Source organism: Sciurus carolinensis, chromosome 3 (genome assembly GCF_902686445.1).
Source record: "Sciurus carolinensis chromosome 3, mSciCar1.2, whole genome shotgun sequence".
NCBI classification, from domain to species: domain Eukaryota; kingdom Metazoa; phylum Chordata; class Mammalia; order Rodentia; family Sciuridae; genus Sciurus; species Sciurus carolinensis.
In genome coordinates, this window is record NC_062215.1 from 100,250,337 (window position 1) to 100,270,299 (window position 19,963).

At 33.7% G+C, this 19,963-nt stretch overlaps 1 protein-coding gene across 1 annotated transcript in view; it reads left to right on the top strand.

Moving 5' to 3' along the window:
* Window positions 1–19,963, top strand: part of Epc2 (enhancer of polycomb homolog 2) — a 132,184-nt gene that overhangs the window by 84,222 nt on the left and 27,999 nt on the right. Inside the window, 2 exon segments of the mRNA XM_053743364.1 lie at window positions 7,407–7,552; window positions 18,038–18,244. Coding sequence (XP_053599339.1) covers window positions 7,407–7,552; window positions 18,038–18,244 — 353 coding nt within the window.

Below are 19,963 nucleotides of genomic sequence, written 5' to 3' on the forward strand. Positions count from 1 at the left end.
GTCAGTGTATACAAAACAAAGGTACAGATGCTTTTCAGGGTTTGTGATGAGTAGAGAAAACTTATGTAAAAGTATACATCTAGAAATAAAAGAGTTGCATCAATGGTAAACTTCATTATGAATAATTGTAATTTACTTTAACAACTGAATTAAGGTTTTATTAAACTACTTAAAACTAACTGGAGATAGGGTTATAAACATAGCCCAAGAGTAAGTTCCGCCTTAGAACCTTAAAATACATTTTTAAGCTTGAAGCATGGTTATTTTTCAAAGAGTGAAGTATTTTAAATAGGTGTTTTTGGTCACAAGGTTGTGAACCACACAAATAATTAAAGCAGAAAACAAGGTGAAATTATTGTAAGGATTCTTAAAGTCTGTGAACTGGAACTAGAATTAACATCTTACTTTTTATTGCTTCACAGCAGTGATCTTCCATGGCCCATGGGAGATCTTTGTTCTTCTCATTAACTATCATATTGTCACTGTGGGTTTTTTTAGAGTGTACTTTTAAATTTACATTTGATTTTCTTATCAAAGTAATACATATATCATTAGACTTAATTTTTAAAAAACATTTTTTCTACAAAGCCAGTCTTCCATCTTTGGTGCAACTACCTTTTTCTTTAGATGCTTATCTTCAAAATTCTAAATAATGGTTTTATATTTCTATCTTTTTAGACTGCTTTTTAAAATATAATCTCTTGATTTCATTCCATTTAAGACAAGAATTTAGTTCTTTTCACTTCTCTTTTTTTTTATAGCACACTTTTCCCAACTTTTGGCTATAGTTTATGATTGAACCATAATTCAAAGTTTACAATATTGTCATTATTCACATATTAATAGCTGAGAGATAATTAAGACTAATTATATTTCCTTTCTTGTGTAAGTTGTATTCTCAAAGGAGATAGGTTTCTTAGCTTTGTGTCTGCTTTTTCTATGTGCCTTTCCTTAAATTTGTCCCCAAACTCTTCAACAGAAGTATAACTCATGTTTCAAACAATGAGATAGTCTCTTAGTTTTATTTCTTCTGTGGACATTTTTTTCTGGAGCCATTTATTCATTTTGCTGCTTTATTTTAGACAGGATGCTCTGGGGCTTGCTGTATTGTTATAATCCATCATCTTGGGAATTTCCTTGATGACATCTGTTAGTTTTCCATTCTTGGATTCCATGCTTTCTCCCTTTAAGATTTACTTCATTCTAATGGTGTAATCTTCCTGTGGCATCCTAAGAAAGGGTACTTAGAAGGTGATTTTTTTTTTTTTTTTTTTTTTTTTTTTTTTTGAGGCCTTACATCTCTGAAATTACTTTTATTCTAGCCTCATACTTGACTAGGTGAAAAGTTTTAGGCTAAAAACAGGTATCCTTCAGAATTTTGAGCATCGTTTCAATTGTTGTTTGTTTGTTTTTGTTTTGAGATGGAACTTCTGTGTTCCTGAGACTGGTCCTGAACTTTTGGCCTTAAGTGGCCTCCTGTCCTCAGCCTCCGAAAGTAGCTGGTACTACGGGATGTGCCACTGCACCCAGCTCAGTATCATTGTCTTTTAACTTCCTGTATTGCTGTTCTTTATTTTTGCTGTTATAGTTTTAAAGCTTATTTTTTTAAATTTTTTTGTTCCCTATTTCTTTTATATAGTATCCTGTTCTTGTTCTTTCAGGATATATTTTTTCTTTTTGCATCTTCTGTTTTTCCTGTGAAATCCTTCTTGATGTTTTCTCTCTTTTATTAAATATCTGAATTACTTGACTGTCCATCACTTATCTGATGGTTCACCCCCTCTGCTCCCAGATCAGTTCACTTACCTGTAGAGGAATGGGCTTCCGTCCTATTCTTGGGTGGCTGGCAGTGTTTCTGATTTTATAGCTGAGTTGGGGCATGTACATAGAAGAGTGGGATGGACTGGTGGGGTATTTCACGATTCAACATGAGAACTTTGACTTACTCTTCTTTGGTATGGAGTCGTAATCTTGTATTTAGTATAGTAGTGCTCCACCATTGACAGGCTTTCTGGAGCAGCCTTGTAGATTAATCTTCAGACTGATAACAAATGAGAGGAAAAGTTGTTACCTAGCTACACTGAAGGAGGGAAAGGTCCAATTATATAAAGATTTTCAACTATTCTTCCTATTTTCAAAAGTACCCTAATCATCTTTCAGAGAGTAACTATTGATTTTAGCCTGGTCCTAGATAGGAAAGGGGGAAGTTTTCTGCTTTAATAATCTCTCCCAGCTATTTTATATTTTAGTATTCTTTTACCTGCTAATTTATGTACTTTATAATTTTGAAAATTAGGTTGATAATTTTTTATCTCATTCTCAACACTTCTGAATATGCCATTTGGAAAATAAAAATCCCTTTTCTTTTGTTTGAATGGAATTTTGAGATAAGTGTGTCATCTCTCTGACTTATTTAACAGAAAACATCTCTATGTTCACATTTCTATTAAAGAAAGTGTGACCTAGGTCTGCTTTAATGTGACCAGGTCTGCTGTTTGAAGATGAGTTGCTCATCTGTTGTACAGTTAGTTCCCTGTGGCATATTATCTGACATGACTGAGGAGGGTCCTGGGTGAGGCAGACACACAAGAGTTCTGAATTCACAAAATTAAGGTAGGGAAGTCAATGTGGGTTTTATTATTATTGTAAAGCCTTGAATTTAATGCACTTTTTTTTGGAGGGGTGGGGGACAGGTAACAGGGGATTGAATTCAGGGGCACTCATCCATTGAGCCAAACCCCTACCCTATTTTGTATTTTATTTAGGGACAGGGTTCTCTGAGTTGCTTAGGGCCTCACCGAGTATTGAGGCTGGCTTTGAACTCCGGATCCTCCTGCCTCAGCCTTCTGAGCTACTGGGATTTCAGGCTTTCGCCACCTTGCCCAGCAATTTAAAGAACTTTTGATTGGCTTAATGTTTGGTGTGTAAGAGAGTACTTATACTACATATGCTATTGCCTCCAAAGAAAAGAGGGTGAGTAAATAAACTCTGGATGTGGACTATATTTTGTCTAAAGGTCATGTAATGAAGACCAAAGTAGGAAAAAATAATAGAATATTCTGGAGTCAAAAAGAAAGTATAATCACTTATAAAATACTGAGTGTGGTCTGCCATACTACCCATAGTTGGTTACTGACATCAGAACATACCTCCCACCTCAAACCTCCATCCTCACCAACTCCCTCCACCCCCTCTCTGCGGGGGAAGACTGACTGGAAATGCAGCCTCTGTGAAGGATAAAAGAACATTCATCCAGAAGGAAGTGAGCTGATAAGGTCCTCCTTTCAAGTTCACCAATCAGGAAAGAATGAAGGAGTACAGAGAAACTTAAAGTATCCTTCTATACTGAAGACTTGAGTTGAAAAGTAAAGAATAAGTGCTTTCTCTTAACATACTGTATGTAAAGGCATAATACTAGGTAGTAATAGTAATTCATATTCTTAATATTATGAAGTAATGGACAGTAACTAGCTTATCATTATGTTTTTCATTGTATTGCACATTATTCATTTTGTACTTTGCTTAGTAAGCGTTGTTTAATCTGAAAACATCTTGCCATATTTTGGCTCTGGGAAATTTTCTTGTTATTTCTTCTTCTGAGTTCTCTTTTCATTCCATTAAACAGCTCTGCTTATTACATATTTGCATGTGAATATAGCCAAGTACTAAAGGACTTTTAAAAGACACTTTTAACTAGAAGTAATATTTGTTTTACCAGCTAATTTTAGACTAACAGTATATTCTCTAAGCTACGACCAGTCATCTTGTGGATGCTTTACATATTCTAATACCAGGTTATATCCACTGCCTTACTTACACAGAAGTTGTTGACCTCCTGCTGGAGAGCACACAAACTTTCCTGACAGCTATTGCAGGGAACTTTTTGATCTGCTTTCCTTCCCACTTCCTTTTTCCTTCTCATAGTGATTATGCATACCCTAAATACCCTCATGTTTCTTAATTGTTTATTGCTTAGTTAATGTTACCATAGGAAGTCTTCTGTATATACACAGTACACACAGACACATGCTGGTATTAACCTTGTTCATGTATTAATTCTGTCAGTATACATCAAGAAATTTCTAATCTTCCATCTGCCTCCCTTCCACCCCCCCCCCTTTTTTTTTTTAATGTATGGGAGTGTTTTGATTGGTTGGTTGACCAGTGAAACTAACTCTCTATTTTTAAGATTTTTTTTTTTTAATCAGGAAAAAGTTTTCTGGGTTTCATAAATGAGGTAGCAGTAAACTTACAGAAAACATGCTGCTTGTAGTTTAAAAGAATATCTTACATTTAAGAAATGCTATTTTTAAATCATCAGCTTTTAATACTCACTTTTTTCTCCTTAAGTATAGTGGAGAGGGTATGCAAATATGACTAAAGTAATTATTGCTTTTAAAGAATTTCTTGTTGTCTGGTAGAGAAGATATTCAGTATAATCTGAGGTAAAAAAAAGAGGTATAAATGAAACACCAATGCTTGGTTTTTAAGCTACAGAATACCTAATTCTATAATGATCTTTGTGTAGTTTTTTAATAAAAAGATATGCTAGTACTAGAATACTTACAGGGCTAGTGCAAATCTTTGCCCTGGTTCTGATTTAACACATTGTCAGATCTCCTATCAATTCTCACTATTAATTTTTCTAAACTATTTCCCAGCTTTTCTTGTCCCTTCCCTTGCCTCACAAGCTGGGGTGCTGGCTTTTATAAGAATAGAATAAGAAGATAGAGCAGATAGGAGGTGGAGGAACAAGAGGTGAGTAAGATTAGGTAGGTGTTGTAAAAGATGATCATGCAAAAATTGTATATATAGCCTTGCCCTTGAACATTTGAAAATTTCCGTTTACCTTAGAAATTAATATGTTGGGTTAACTCTGCTCAATATTTTCTAAAATTTTTCTCTAAAATGTCTTCCAGTTTTACCAACTACCTGATTTTATTAACTTGTTGTTTGTCTGTGGACTAAAGGCAGATCATTGAACCTTTATTGTGTGTGTTTACAAATACAACATCCCTTTGTGGAAGGAAGAGTGAATTTTAGTAATGTTTAGAGGATCTACATCATTTATCACAGAGTTTGACATGAATTGGATTGACTTTTTAAAAATGTACTTTTGAATCATTGATAATCATGTAGTAAAAAGATAGGAAAAGTACATTTTGTTTTCAGGAATATTTGAAATAAATCATACTTAACATTTTTAGAATATGAGATAAAATACTACCTGCTACACAGGGAGGTTGTGACAGTTCAATTAGTATGCAAAAAGCATGTTGAACATAGTAAGTACAATATAATTAATAAGTATTAGCTAACTTTTATTTTTCCTATTATATAGTGGTGAAATTTTTTTAAACAAATGAACCTAGAATTCAGATTTATGAGATGTCACTGATTATAAAGCAGATGCCTTTAAATATTTGAGTTCCTCAATATTGCCCATTATAATAGGCTGGTTTTACTGAAATTTTATAAATAAATGCACTATTTCGATTTCTCTGTTGAGAATTACCATTAAGAACATCATGCTAAATCTGAGAAGGCCAGGACATTTCACATGATATAAATGTCAAATATTCACCTACACCTTGATATGCAGGCAACCTATTGATGATTGGTATCTATCTCTATTGCCTTGCTCTAAATCTTATCATGTAATTTCAGTACATAATTTGTGGCACTTTAATTTTTTCCCCTTTTACATTCGAATAATTAGTACTCATACATGCTTAAATGTCAAAGAATACAAAAAGAAACAGAGAAAATTTATTTTCCTCTACCATCCTTTAACCTCCTATGCTCAGTGTCCCCTTACTCAGAAGTAGAGAACTCTTACTGGTTTCTTGTGTATCTTTTCAAAAATATTCTGTGCATTTACAAACACTGGCATATGTGTCCATTCTTATCCTTTGTAAAACAGTACATGGTATACACTATTCTATACCTTAGCTTTTTTTCACCTGATGGTTATAAAGTGAGCTTTATTTTGTCTCCTTGTACATGGATCACTCATTCTTTTCTCAGGGTTTCAGTCTGTACTTCAGTATATACATACTGTCATTGATCTAATCCTGCAAAAATTGCTTGTTTTCTAGTTTTTGCTTATTCCATTGTCACGACTAATGCCCTGTTTGTTCCTAAGTTTATGGATAAATTCCTAGAATTAGAATTGCCAAGTCCAAGAGGATGTATTTTTAATTGAACTAAATATCAGTTTATAATTTCCTGCTCACATTCCAAAATAGCATATTATCAAGGGTTAGTTCTTAGTCTTATCTGATGAAAGATGTCTCCTTATTATTTTTGCATCTGTTTAATTATGAATAAGGTTAAGGTGTTTTTCATGTTTAAAAGTCATTGATACTTAATCTCCACTAAAAATCTTTTGCCTATTTTTGTTAAGTTTTTGGGTTTTTTTCTTAGTAATTTGCAAGAAATCTTTAAGAAAATCAACCCTCTTATGTGTTACTTTTTTTTTTCAGTTTGTTCTTTGACCTTAGATTTTATTTATTAAATCTTATATGTAGAAGTTTTTAATTTTATAGTAACTCAATCATTTCTTCTCAGTTCTATGGTTTCTGAATTTGTACCTGTTCATACATTTTTCCCCCTCATTTCCTTGTAGTATTTTTACGTATTTTATTTTTTGCTATAAAATCATGTTGAATGTGTTGTTTATTGATATTAGAAGTGGGGCAGGAATTCAGCTTAATATTTCTTAATAACTAGTCTGCCTATACCAACACCTTGGGTTTTTGGGTTTTTCTTTGTTGTTGTTTTGCTTTGTTTTTTGTTTTCTTTGATGGTATTAGGGATTGAACCCAGGATTGCTCTTCCACTGAACTACATCCTCAGTCCTTAAATTTTTTATTTTGAGACAGGGTCTCACTAAATTGCCCAGTCTGGCCTTGAACTTCTGATCCTCCTGCCTCAGCATCCTACTCAGCCTTCTATATCATTGGGACTCCCACCATACCCAGCATCTTTTCTTTCTTCCTCTTTTTAAAATAATACTTTGCTTTTTATCTTCAGTGGTTCAAAACATTAGCTATGTATGCAAGTTTATTTCTAGATTCTTAATTTTGTTTCATAGCCTCTCATTATGCTACCAAAACTACCGTTATCTTTTTTGTAATTGCTATTATAAATTTTCTCATGTGATCATTTTTTAAATAATTAATTTCTTAATGTTTTTATTCTTAAATATTTAATTATATGTAAAACAAACTTATGTTTTTCTCCCACTGTGCAGTTAGCCTCTGAAACTAATTTTTAGATATCTGCTCATGAACTCTTTGGTCAGTGCATATAAATTTAGAAGTAGTCTGTGGTCAAATGTGATAAAATACCATATAATTTAATTATTTCTCCTGAATTTGAAGAATTCTTCTTTTCTTTTCTAGCTTTTAATCTAGACAACGAGCAACCAGATTATGATATGGATTCAGAAGATGAGACCTTATTAAATAGACTTAACAGAAAGATGGAAATTAAGCCTTTGCAATTTGAAATTATGATTGACAGACTTGAAAAAGCCAGTTCTAATCAGGTACTGTACTATGTAAAAATATCTTTCTTTCATATATTTCAGTTAGCACCTGTATTTTACATTTTATTTAGATCTAAGTGTTTTGAATTTCATTGTCTCTTGAATCTCTTTTCTGGACATCCTAGAATTTTTATTTACAGTATTCCTTGAACAAAATATTTAAGCATAATTTCTTGAATAGGAGCATGAAGAGTAGTGTTGTAACTTTTCTCAATATGGATAAAAATTATTCTGTTACAATGTTATAGTATCTTCTTGATCTTTCTAATAATTAGACTATTTTTGATGCTTCAGTAACCGAATTTGCTTGGTTGGGTCTCTAAGGCAAGCATCTTATATCAAATCTTGTTCACGTCCTCAGATTTATATTAGGATGTTCATTAAGGTATTACCTTAAATGGATTTTAGTTTTAATTACTTATATATTAAGTATTTAAATTAGGAAAAATTATTCACAAATAAGAGAATTTTTATTACTGAGATGTTCCATATATGGTATAGGGAAATTAAAGCGATATTGTCTTTCTGGAAAACAACCAAGCATATATCAGGAACCTTAAAATGTTTACACCCTTTGGTTTAGTAATGCCATCTCTGAGAATCATTCTCAAGTATAATCAGAGGGCTGAGGATATAGCTCAGTGATGAGCACTTGCCTGCCATGAGGACCTGGGTTCAGTCCCTAGCACTGCAAAAAAAGAAAAAGATGTGACACATTTTTGAACAAGAAGTTCAGAATAAATTTTAACTTGACTCTAGGATAAAATATATGATGCAGCCATTAAAAAATCATGATTTCGAAAGGTGAATAAAACTATAGGGAATGGTCCATAATATAATACTGTTATTTCAAAAACAGGATATAATTTGTTTATGTGGAAAACACTGAGGTTTATTTAAAGCATTTATATTTATACATTTAAGAAAAAAAGAGGAGTCGGGGATTTAGCTCAGTGGCAGAGTGCTTGCCTTGCATGCGCAAGGTCCTAAGTTCCGTTCTCAGCCCTGGGGAAAAAAAAAAGTCTAAGAAAAAAAGAGCAAGAAAGTACAATAAAATGTCAACTATGGTTATTTTAGGTGCTGAAAATATTGGTGATTTTTATGTTTATTCTGTTTTTTCCAAATTTACTATGATAAACATGTATTGATATTGTAATTAGATTTTTTAAATAAACGTTTTAAAAATAATCTTTGGTTTATCTGTGTAATCTTTTGGTGTACCTGTGTGGTATATTGGTATGCTAATTGTTATTCATATGTTAAGTTATGAATACAACAAAATTGCAAATAAGCTTTTTACAACAGACTATTAGAACTTTCCATAAGTTTAGTTATCAAATTCTCCTTGTCCTACAACTTAAGTTCTTTATATCCCTAAGGAGTTACCAACTCTTCAGAAGCATTTCCCAAACACATCCATTGGAAAATTACTTGGCTGCATATTTATCCTTTCTGCCAGACTTCCCCTGGTTCCTGGTTTTGATGGAAAGTAATATGCATTGTACTATTCAAAGAAATATACTTTGAAAACTAAGTTTGTAAAATTCAACTGATTTTCAAGATATTCTAACTTGTTTGTTTTTAATTGGGAACTTTTTAAAATTTTCAAATTGATACTTATTTTAAGTAGTGGTCATGATTTTCCTGGGATTTGGTCACTGCCATCAAATGATAGTTTCTGCTTGTTCTAGATGGGAGAGTTTTCTTAGCAGGTTAGGCTACAGCAGTCTTTTGGTATTTCTATATTTGCTAAAAAATTACTCATGATTACTCAGAAATAATTCATGATGACTTAAGATTGTATCATCAAAAGCCTTCAACTCTCTGTTTTATAATTCGTTTTCATAGTGCCTAGGTGAACAAGACAAGTAATGGCATTGAATAAGAAGGTAACAAAAGACCTGCCTCTGTAGAGCTTATTATTATCTAAGTTGGGGAAGAATAAACAAAAAATGTAAACAATACAGTTAACTGTATATATAATCAGCACTATTTTATTTTAGTTTTCTTTGTGCAAATACAAGTTTCTAGGTCTTGAATCAAACATCTGAGTAGGTGCAAAGCATGAAGCATTTGTTTAAGGCAAGGAGAAATAAAGGTGAATGTTTTGTCAGAGGAACAAGGTGTAATAATCCTTTTATTAGAACCAAGGATTAAAGACACCAATGGGCTGTCTGTCTTCATTCCATATTCCTGCTGTATGAATTCATGGATCACATTTTTTCCTTTTTGTGGGGCTGTCCTAGTACCAGATCCCAGGGCAAGGAATCAAGTTTATGGTTAAACTAATATTTATTAGGTTGGTAGACAAAGGCATCAAAGACAGACTGAGGCAAACCTTCTACCTCCATCATTCTGAGAGACTAATTGAATTAAGTCCTTACCAAAAACTCCTGTCGCCAGATTTTGTGATTCTGTGCCAAATTCAGTCCCCATCTAAATATTTTACTTGTGAGATTTCTCCCTCCCTCCCCCCTTCCTTCTTTCCTTCATTCCTTCCTTCTTTCTTTTTCTTTCTTTCATTCTGTCATTTGCAGTGCTTGTAAGCATACTAAGCCAAATGCTCTGCTGGGCCCACCTTTATCTTGAAACTGCACCTTTGTTTTGGGTTTTGTCTCTGTTTTTGTTTTTGTTTTGTTCTTTTTATAATTTAGTCCCTTCTAGTTTTCTTATTTCTTTTCTTTCCTTTTTTTTTTTTTTTTTTTTTTAAGACAGGAAAAACACTGGATGGTTATTTTTATAATTTAAATTTGATTGGTTATCTTATTTATCATGACCATACTTTCTTATTTGCTGGCTCCTTTTCATTTAACTCCTTTAAACATTAAAGCTTGAAATTTTGTTCTGATTGTTTTTATCATGAGTTTTGGGGTAAATCACCTCTGAGGATTTTTGTGGCTAGAATAACCCATATACCCTTGTCCTTGACTTCTTTCTCAAGCTCTGGGATTTTTCTCCACTTGGGTGGTCCACAGTCCTTTCAAGTTCAACCTTTCTAAAACTGAATTTACTGTCTTATCCTAGATGGTCCTATATTTCTTATTTTTCCAATGACTCCCCAAACTCCTAATCATCTTTAGGAGTTTTTTACCCCTTTCCTTCCCAATCCCTAAATTTAAATAATTATCAGATTCTTTTTAATATTATCTTAAAAAAAAAATCGTCTTTCAGTCATGATAACTCATCGCAATGCCTGACCTTAAACTGAATCAGAGGTAAATGGTGCATAGGTAATGTTTGAGTCAGTTTGATAAAATTGGCAAATGGATGGTAGATAAAAATAGATAAAATTATCAATGTTAAATTTACAAAAGTTGATTACTATGATTAAAAATGAATGTCTCTATCCTTAAGTACATACTTTAGTATTTAAAGAAATGTATCAGAAAAAATACTGTGTTTATGGAGAATGAGTACATGAAAGAAGGAGCAAGCTTGCACACACACTAGTAGTAAAGCAAATGGATATAAAAGCTATCAGTGAGTGGGAGTAATGGAGCACCTCTGTATTCTCAGTAACTCAGGAGGCTGAGGCAGGAGGATCACAAGATTGAGGCCAGCCTGGGCAATTTAGCAAAACCCTGTAGGGCTATGAATGTAGTTCAGTGGTAGAACACCCCTGGGTTCAATCCCAGTACTGAGAAAAAAACAAAAGAGAAATCTAACAAAGCTAAATGAGCCTGGGTCAAAAGAGTATACAGGTGTACCTTGAAGTGTTATTGCAGACTTACTATGTATTTGAAGTAATTTCTAAATAAGAGGGTTACTTTTTTGAAACCACAAGCCCCTTTAAATGTCATTCTCTCGTAAAATATCTTCTTAAAACACTGTCCAAGCACTGGATGTTTTTAAAGAGTTTCTTTCTAAAACCCTTGATATTTTAATTTATAAATCCTTGCTATCACCTTTCTAAACTATGGAAAGCCCTATTTTTCAGACATTTTCTACTGCCCTCTACTTATTACACATTTCCTTAGAAAGACTTAGTCTTTAACTCCCTACCTTCCATTGCCGCTGCCCAAAACAGAATGCTGCTTCTAAACAGACCATCAGCCATGAGTTCCATCGTTTTCCTTCCCTTCTACCTTCATACCACCTTTATCCTTTTATAGAGACATAATCCTAACCATTTTCCAACTCTTCTTTGTGTACCTGTATGTTCCTTGAATGTTTCACTTTTAATTTTCTCTTCTCTCATTTCATCAGTCTTTGTCTCTACCCAGAAATGTGCTTAAGGATCTCTATTTCCAAGAGAACCTTTCACTTAATCTCATTTTTCTCAGGTGAGCCATACTTGGTGCTTCTTTTGTTCTCCTTTTATTTACATCACAAGCCATTTCAGTTTACTGAATTGCACTCTTTAAGGATACTAGAGACCTCCTAATTGTCATTCAGGAGCCTATTTTCAACCTGTATTCTAATTATGATCCTGTAGTTGATCACCATATTTCCTGATTCTTTTTTTTATCTCTTCCACTATTGCCCCTTTCTATCTTATATGTTATTATTGCCTTTGGTATCTTACTTCAGTTTTTATTCTTTTATCATAAGCTACCAAATATTTGTTACTGGTTCCTGAGATTTGTCTCTTCCTCCTAAACTCCATACTGTTTCTTATGGAAACTTTCAACCTTAGCAAGTATTTCAAATTCACATTCCCATACCCTCCTGCCCCTCCCTCAGGTTTACTTTCTCTTTCTTAATGGCATCATCATCTTCTGTACAGTGGACCAACCTTGCACTTTAATGATTGACTTTTTCATGACAATCCATATAGAAATATAACTAAATCAAACCAGTTTTTTGTTCCAAAATAACATTTTTTTTGTCAGTCCGTTTCCTCCATTTTTATTATCTCTTAAGCTGGAACACTGCTATTCTGCCACCAGCTATTTTATTAAAAGCTTTTTAAAAAAACAAAAAAATCTTTAATGGTTTCCACTATCTATAAAGTCCATATTTCACCTGACTCCAAGCACACTGAACTTCTCACTGATAATTAATGTACCATGCTCTTTTATTGTTCCCTCTGCCTAGAAAGCCAGGTCCTACTTTTCTTTTTCCTACATTGGGAATTAAACTCAGGGGCACTTTACCACTTAGTCTCATCCCCAGCCTTTTAAAATTTATGTATTTTGTGAGAGGGTCTTGCTAAGTTGCCAAGACTGGCCTCAACTTTGCAATCCTCTTGCCTCAGTCTCCTGAGTAGCTGAGAATTAAGGATGTGTGCCATTGCACTCAGCTCAGAGCCTACATTTTTAATATGTGGTCTTAGTAAACAAGGAATTTACATCTCACGATGATCATTTTACTAAATATTTACAGTCATTTGACAAGCTCCATCTTGGCAGCCTGAAAGAGGAATTTCATTCTACCTTCTATGCTACTTCTTAGAGTAAGCCAAGTTCTTTATTTTAGGGCCTGTGGCTTATAGCATTGGTGTCAGATTCATGGAGACAGGAAGAAGAAGGGAAGCTGGAGTTATAGATGGATTTTTCCTAGAAAGACTCACTCCTGAAGCATGCTGAGTAGTTAGTTTCTTTCAGAAAAAAAGATATGTTGATCTTTTTTTTTTTTTTTTTTACTATTGAGTTAAATACTCCTTTACATCCTAAGAGTTCATTCTGCATTTGGAGAATTCTCCATTTGATGAATCTTGGTGCAAGGCAGAGCCTGCTCTCCAGCCCATAAGAACTGAAAATGTAGGAGCTAGGCACAGTGATGGATGCCTGTAATCCCAGATCCTAGGAGGGTGAGGCAGGAGGATCCTTGAGTTCAAGGCTAGCCCAGGCAATTTAGTGAGACTTGGTTTCAAAAAAAGAAAGAGAGAAAACAACAAAACAAGGTGAAAGTGTTAATTGCTCTTTCCTGGCCCTTTGTGCATCCAGGGCACTATTGCCTTGTCTTGATTAAAGGTAAAGGTACAATTACATGACCTAGGCTTTGCCAGTTAAAATCACTGAATTTGAATCGAGAGCCTCTATTACAAAAAGCAAGGACAATGGAGAAGTCTCTGGTAGAGTTAAGATGGCAGCAAGATTGGCATTACCAAGGTAGCAGTAGCAGCTATCTCAGTAAATCCCCATACTGTTGGTACAAAAGCGGACGTGGATTTCACCATTGAATCAGCCCCATGGCTTTGATATTAGGTACTGCAGATTCTAAACCTGATTTTGCAACACTTTCAAAGATGTTGAAATATTTAGTATCTTATTAATAGATTCCTTACTCTTGATTGCAAATAGAAACTGTGGCTAATATGTTGCCAACTTTCCTTGTACCTTTAAAAGTCAGAGTAAAGATATCCAAAATGCAATATAATAATCAGTCAGGTTTTTTTAAAAAAAAATCATACAGCACCTTAAATGTTTACTTGAAATTGCATTATTATTTATGCTCACTGAGTCAGACCCTAAGCAGATATACCCAGTGTGGCAGTTAAGAGAATATGTTTTTTGTGTACTGTAGGACTATGCATACTTTTTCATATGGGAGAGGCTCTCTCTTGTGGTGGATATATATGTGTGTGTGTTTTAATTTGGAATAAGAGTGTCTTTAAAGGGATGTGTTCTTTACTACGATTTTTAAGTATTTATATTTCGTGGGTATATTTTTGGAGGGGGGACCCAGAGGTACTTAACCACTGAAGCACATCCCCAGCCCTTTTTGTATTTTATTTTGAGACAGGGTCTTAATGAGTTGTTCAGAACCTCCCTAAGTTCCTGAGGCTGGCTTTGAACTCGTGATCCTCCTGCCTCAGCTTTTAGAGCTGCTGGGATTACAGGTGTGCACCACCATGCCCAGCAAATATTTATATTTTTTAAATGAAATTTGGTCTAGACCTTCTGAAGCATTCACAATGAATCCTGGCACTTAATACAGTTTTCAAACCTACATACTAAATTTCTGAATGTGTGTACATGTTAACATAATTGTGCTATGTAAAGTTAATGAAGTCTAGTCTGATTTGAAAAATAATTTGAATTTAATATTTATATTTAAATATAAATTTATATTTAAATATAAATTTAATATTTATATTTTCCATTTCAACTTGTTTAAATGTTATTGCCGTATCCAGACTTGTTTTAAATTTTGTATTACAATATCAGAGGTTCATTTCTGTGACTGCAGAAATTGGTGAAAGCAAGTCAGCAGTCTATCGATATGTGGTTAGAAAAAAGTTTTCTCCTAAATGGAAGACTAATAGAACTCTTGGGAATTTCTTATATCTTAGAAAATTATTCATAGAATTGGAGAAACTTTATCCTAACCATCTTATCATTATGATTTTATTATTCCATGATCTCTCTTCCATGGGTTGGCAATATTAAGAATCAGAAAAATATAGTGGAACCTTTGAAAGAAAAAAATGAATTAATAAACAGATCCTTCTAAAGTAGTTATCTCACACTTGGTGATAAGTGAAATAGTAATGAATTTTAATGGTTTAGTGTTACTTCTCTATGAAAAAGAAAAGGTTTTTGTTGTTTTGGTGTTTTTTTTGTTTTTGTTTTTGTTTTTGTTTTTGGTACTAGGGATTTAACCCAGAGGCACTTTACCACTGAACCGTTTTTATTTTTTATTTTAATCAATTTATTTATTTTTGGTAGTGGGGATTGAACTCATGGGCTCTTGACCACTGAGCCCCAGCCCCAGCCCTGTTTTATATTTTATTTAGAGACAGGGTCTCACTGAGTTGTTTAGCGCCTTGCTTTTGCTGAGACTGGCTTTGAACTCTCAATCTTCTGGTCTCTGCCTCCAGAGCCACTAGGATTACAGGCATGCTCCACCGCACCCGGCTTTTTTTTTTTTTTTTTTTTTTTTTTTGGGACAGGGTCTCACTAAGTTGCTGAGACTGGTCATGAATTTGTGATCCTCCTGTCTCAGTCTCCTGAATTGCTGGGAGTATGGGCGTGCACCACCACGCCTGGCAGGAAAAGGATTATTTTATTTAATTGTGGCGTTTATCTTAGAATTTAAACAGGTGTTTCCCTTTTTTGATTTGGGCATATGTACCTTTAAAAATAGGGCATGATTTATGTTCAAGTTCTTTCCCAAAGACAAGAGGACTTCATAAGTCTACCAAATTTTTGTTGTTATAGTTGAACACCTTTTCCATTTGCTGGAACTTTGGTAAAGGTCCTTTCTCCTTGAATATTCAAAATGTATAAAAATATATATTTCTCATTGAATGCTGATGTTTTCTCCTTAGGTGATAATTTTGTGGCTCTGTCTAAATGTCACTTGATAAGTAAGGAATATTTCCAGTATTACTTTTTAGAGTCACATCACAACTTTGTCAATTTTGAACTTTGTCAATTTTGAACTGTAGTCATTTACTTCTCTTGGAGAACATAATAGGAAAAGTGATTATTGAACCCTTTTTTAATATAATGTAAATCCTTATTTAGAAACTTGCCCTTGGTAGTACTGTTTAGGCCATTGCATAAATAATAAGCCATCAGATTTGAAAGAAAGAAAATGGTAAAAAGGCATACGGCAGAGAGGCAGTCATTTTCCAACACCAAAAACAAATGCATGCACTCCTAGTTGTTCTCACTCTCTCTCCCCTTTGCTTATTGCACTAATACTCAGTTCTGAAGTTCTTATGTTGTTGTCTTATTTTATAAACTAAAAACAATTTTCGCCTGTGTTTTATTAATTTGTGTATTAAAAATGTATTTATTGAAATTACTAGGCCAAGGGTTATATCTGTTAGCAAACTAAATGGTCCTTGTCTTCATAGAGTTAGTAGCAGTTTAGAATGAAAAGCCCAAATGGTAAATTAGTTTTATCACCCCATTTCTAAGCCCTCCTAAATAATCAACACAGACTACTTTAGAAATAGTAAATTCACTACAGACCCTTTTGTAAGTTAGATGGTTTCCACTGCTTTCTAGTGGTTAAACTGCATGTTAAGTGACAATTTTTTTATATAATTTTTAATAGTAGGGTTCTGATTTTGTGCATTTTTTGATCATGTGACATAAATAATGTGATTGCTTTATCTGCAGATAATTCTTACCCACTCATTAATGCTGTCATCATGATAGAGGTGCAGTGATACTAGCTGGTTGCCTTAGAATTGCTAAAGACAAATTTTACAGATTGTTTAAAAGTAGATTTTCCCATAGAGTAGAAAGTTACTGTACAATAGCATAAAACCATCAGTTTACTGAGAAAATATGGTTAACACTGGACAGGAACAGTAGGATGTTTAACTGCAAACTATGTATTAAATTCTTACTAGTTGTGAAGTAAAGAGGGTACTTAACAAGAAGGCAAAAAGACATTGCCAGCTGGATTAAGGACCACCAGAGAAGGAAAACTGAGCAGGTGTTTTAATCCTGACATGCTACTCAGGAACATAGGAAGTAGTGGCAGTTCGGTAATACTGTTACATAAGAAACTCACTACTGTTCTCTGATTAGTGGCAAGATTTTATCAGAAGCATAATGACCAAACAGCTGAAGCACATGCAGCATATCTTAGCATTGTTTCCCTTGGCCTCCAGAGCACAGGACAGCTGCCAGTGATACTGTCCGCAGGAGGTAGAATTGTATTAGATCCAGAATGCTCAACTCTGGACTAGTGGCTTGCCTGCCTAGTATGCATGAGACCTTCAGTTCAATCCTCGGGGCTACAAAGAAATTCTACAAAAAGCTCAATTCTGATTCTACTCCTGCCCTTGTAGACGTGAAGGGTGTTTATCACAGTTTCAGAGAACTTAAACAGTAGAAGGGCATCCATTTAAATGTCATGTTTGGAAATATTGGTTCTTTTGGTTTGGTAAGAGTCCTTACTCTTTCTTCCTATTCATGTTTTAGACTCTGACCCACCACTTTAAAGTCCAAGTTCCTCAGCCTCTCAGATAGAAAACAAGGGATTCTCTACTTAACCAGCTTGAATGACAGAATTGCTTTTATATGTAATTGGTTCAAGAAATACAGAATTGCATAATGTTGAAACTTACAGAAATGTGCTGTTTTTCCTTTTTTCAGTTCCAAAATAGGCATATTGTTGTAATATCATATGTGTTGTTTTGGCATCAGGTAAAAAGAAACCTTCTGTATCTTCTGTTTGCTATTGAAAATCAAATAGAAGCTAGTAGACTTGAAAACTAGTAGAACTTAAAATATGTAGAATCATAGATTATCAAAATTTTGAAAGACCCCAGATGTCTTCTAGACCAAGACTTCCTGAGGCATAGATCTATTATAGTCTTTCCAACTGTTACTTACACATTTTTCTTAAATTGTGCAACTACTACCTCTCACGACAAAATAATTCATTTTAGATACATCTCCTATAACTGTTGAGACCTTTGTTAGATTAAATTGAATCATGTCTTTACCTGCCATCATAGTTCTAATCTGGTCATAATTGTTAAACTGGATCACACATTTTTCCAATAGCTTTAGTTCAATTTTGATTTCTTTTTTCAAACATTGTATTCAATGATATCTTGTATTTTTCATTTAGCTTGTAACACTTCAAGAAGCAAAACTGCTGCTAAATGAAGATGATTATCTTATTAAAGCTGTATATGACTACTGGGTGAGAAAACGTAAAAACTGCAGGGGGCCATCCCTTATTCCTCAAATAAAACAAGAGAAAAGAGATGGCTCTACCAACAATGACCCTTATGTTGCCTTTCGGAGAAGAACAGAGAAAATGCAAACTCGAAAGGTAATGTGCAAATTATATTTGATTGACTGTAGATCAATAATAATTTAAGACCAATAGTTTTTTCTAATAATTTGAATAACTGAGTAATTTGAACATGAGAGCTAATGATGTTGATGAACTTTATTTTAGAAATCCTACTCTTTAATCTTGTCTATTGACCATTTGTTTACAGTGTTTATTTTTTATAAATCTGATAGTATTTTAGGCTTATCGTTGAAGTAATTTGAAGAATTTTGTGTCCTTATGTATCTTAGAAATTTTGAGTTCTTCAATAATTATGTATTTTGTCATTATCTGTTCTATTTAGGAAGCTGAGAATTTGAAATACTACTTTTCCTTGTTGGTCACTTAAGAGCTTACAGTTCCTTTGAAATGAAATTCTAGCTCTTGCAAGTAAAAAAGACCCTTGGTTCCTCTAGCTACTGTGGGGTCATGGGAAGTAGGGAAATGTTCATTTTCAAGCCAGTCGTGGCAATAGTCTGAAGTAACAGTGGGATCTTTTTCTTCTTTTCTTAGTTGACAGTTGTGTCATATTTCAAATTGATGAACTTGTCCCATTTAGCTTTCAGAAGCAGTGTGAGCCCAAATTCTAAGGGAAATAGGATCTCACACTACGGACTGAAATGATATAGAAGAAAACATCATTTCAGAGTGGTGTTCACTGCCTTACATTTCATATAATTAACAGTAAATATTACATTCTCTTAACATCCCAAAGAATTAAGAACATGTAAATGTAAAACAATGAAGAATTATAATTGGAGGCAGAGCATGTTCGGTAGATTCTTGTTACTCCTAACATTGAAAGCTTGTCTTTGTCAGCTGTTAACCTAACAGCTGTGAAGCATAACAGCTGCCAGAGATGGTATATTTTAGGAGAAATTATACTACTGGTTAATTACCACAACTTTCATAACTCTTTCTTATGGGTGTGATTTTCTTAAACATCACAGAATGAATTTCCCAAGCATAGATGACATTTGCTAACCCAGGCCATTTCCAATTTGGCATTCTAGTTCTAGTAAGGGAATCTAGGATATTTATGAAGATGTTACACTTTGCTTAGAAAAGAATAAAATGCGTTATGTTTGTAAATATAGTAAAACTATATAAAACTATACAAATGTGGACTTTTGGATGCAAGGAGGGAAAGATTTATCTGAGCTACCAGTTGCTTTTTAAAAGCAGTATAATTGATTTAGATGCATTGTAAACATGAGCTGTTAGCAGTGTCTTTTGAAGAAAATGTACTGTTGGATTTTGTTTAGTGAGAGAGTATGAAATACTATAAATTAGCAATATTTATTGTCATTTAAATAGTATTTTGAATGTTAAAATATGGTTTGTTCTTTCTAATCAGAAATTACTAGTAGCTGTTTCTTATGCTTAGGTACTCGTCATTGTGTGATCACAAATTTCTACTGACTCTAAATCCTACCCTTTCTCATTTTCTTGTTTTTTTGTTTTTCATTTTCATATTCCTCTGCAGAGTGGTACAATTTCTTTTAGTGCTCTTTGCTTTTTATTTCTGCTTTCACTTTTAGGACCAAAGACTATTCCTTGTCCTACAGTATTACTAGTTGGAAATATTTATGTGTTTCAAAATTAAAAAGTGGGGAAAGCACTTAATAAATAATGCATATGCTCTTCCTGTTCAGAAAATGGGCAGGCATTGGAGTATGCAGTGAATGAATACTGCTAACCAAGGATCCAATTTTA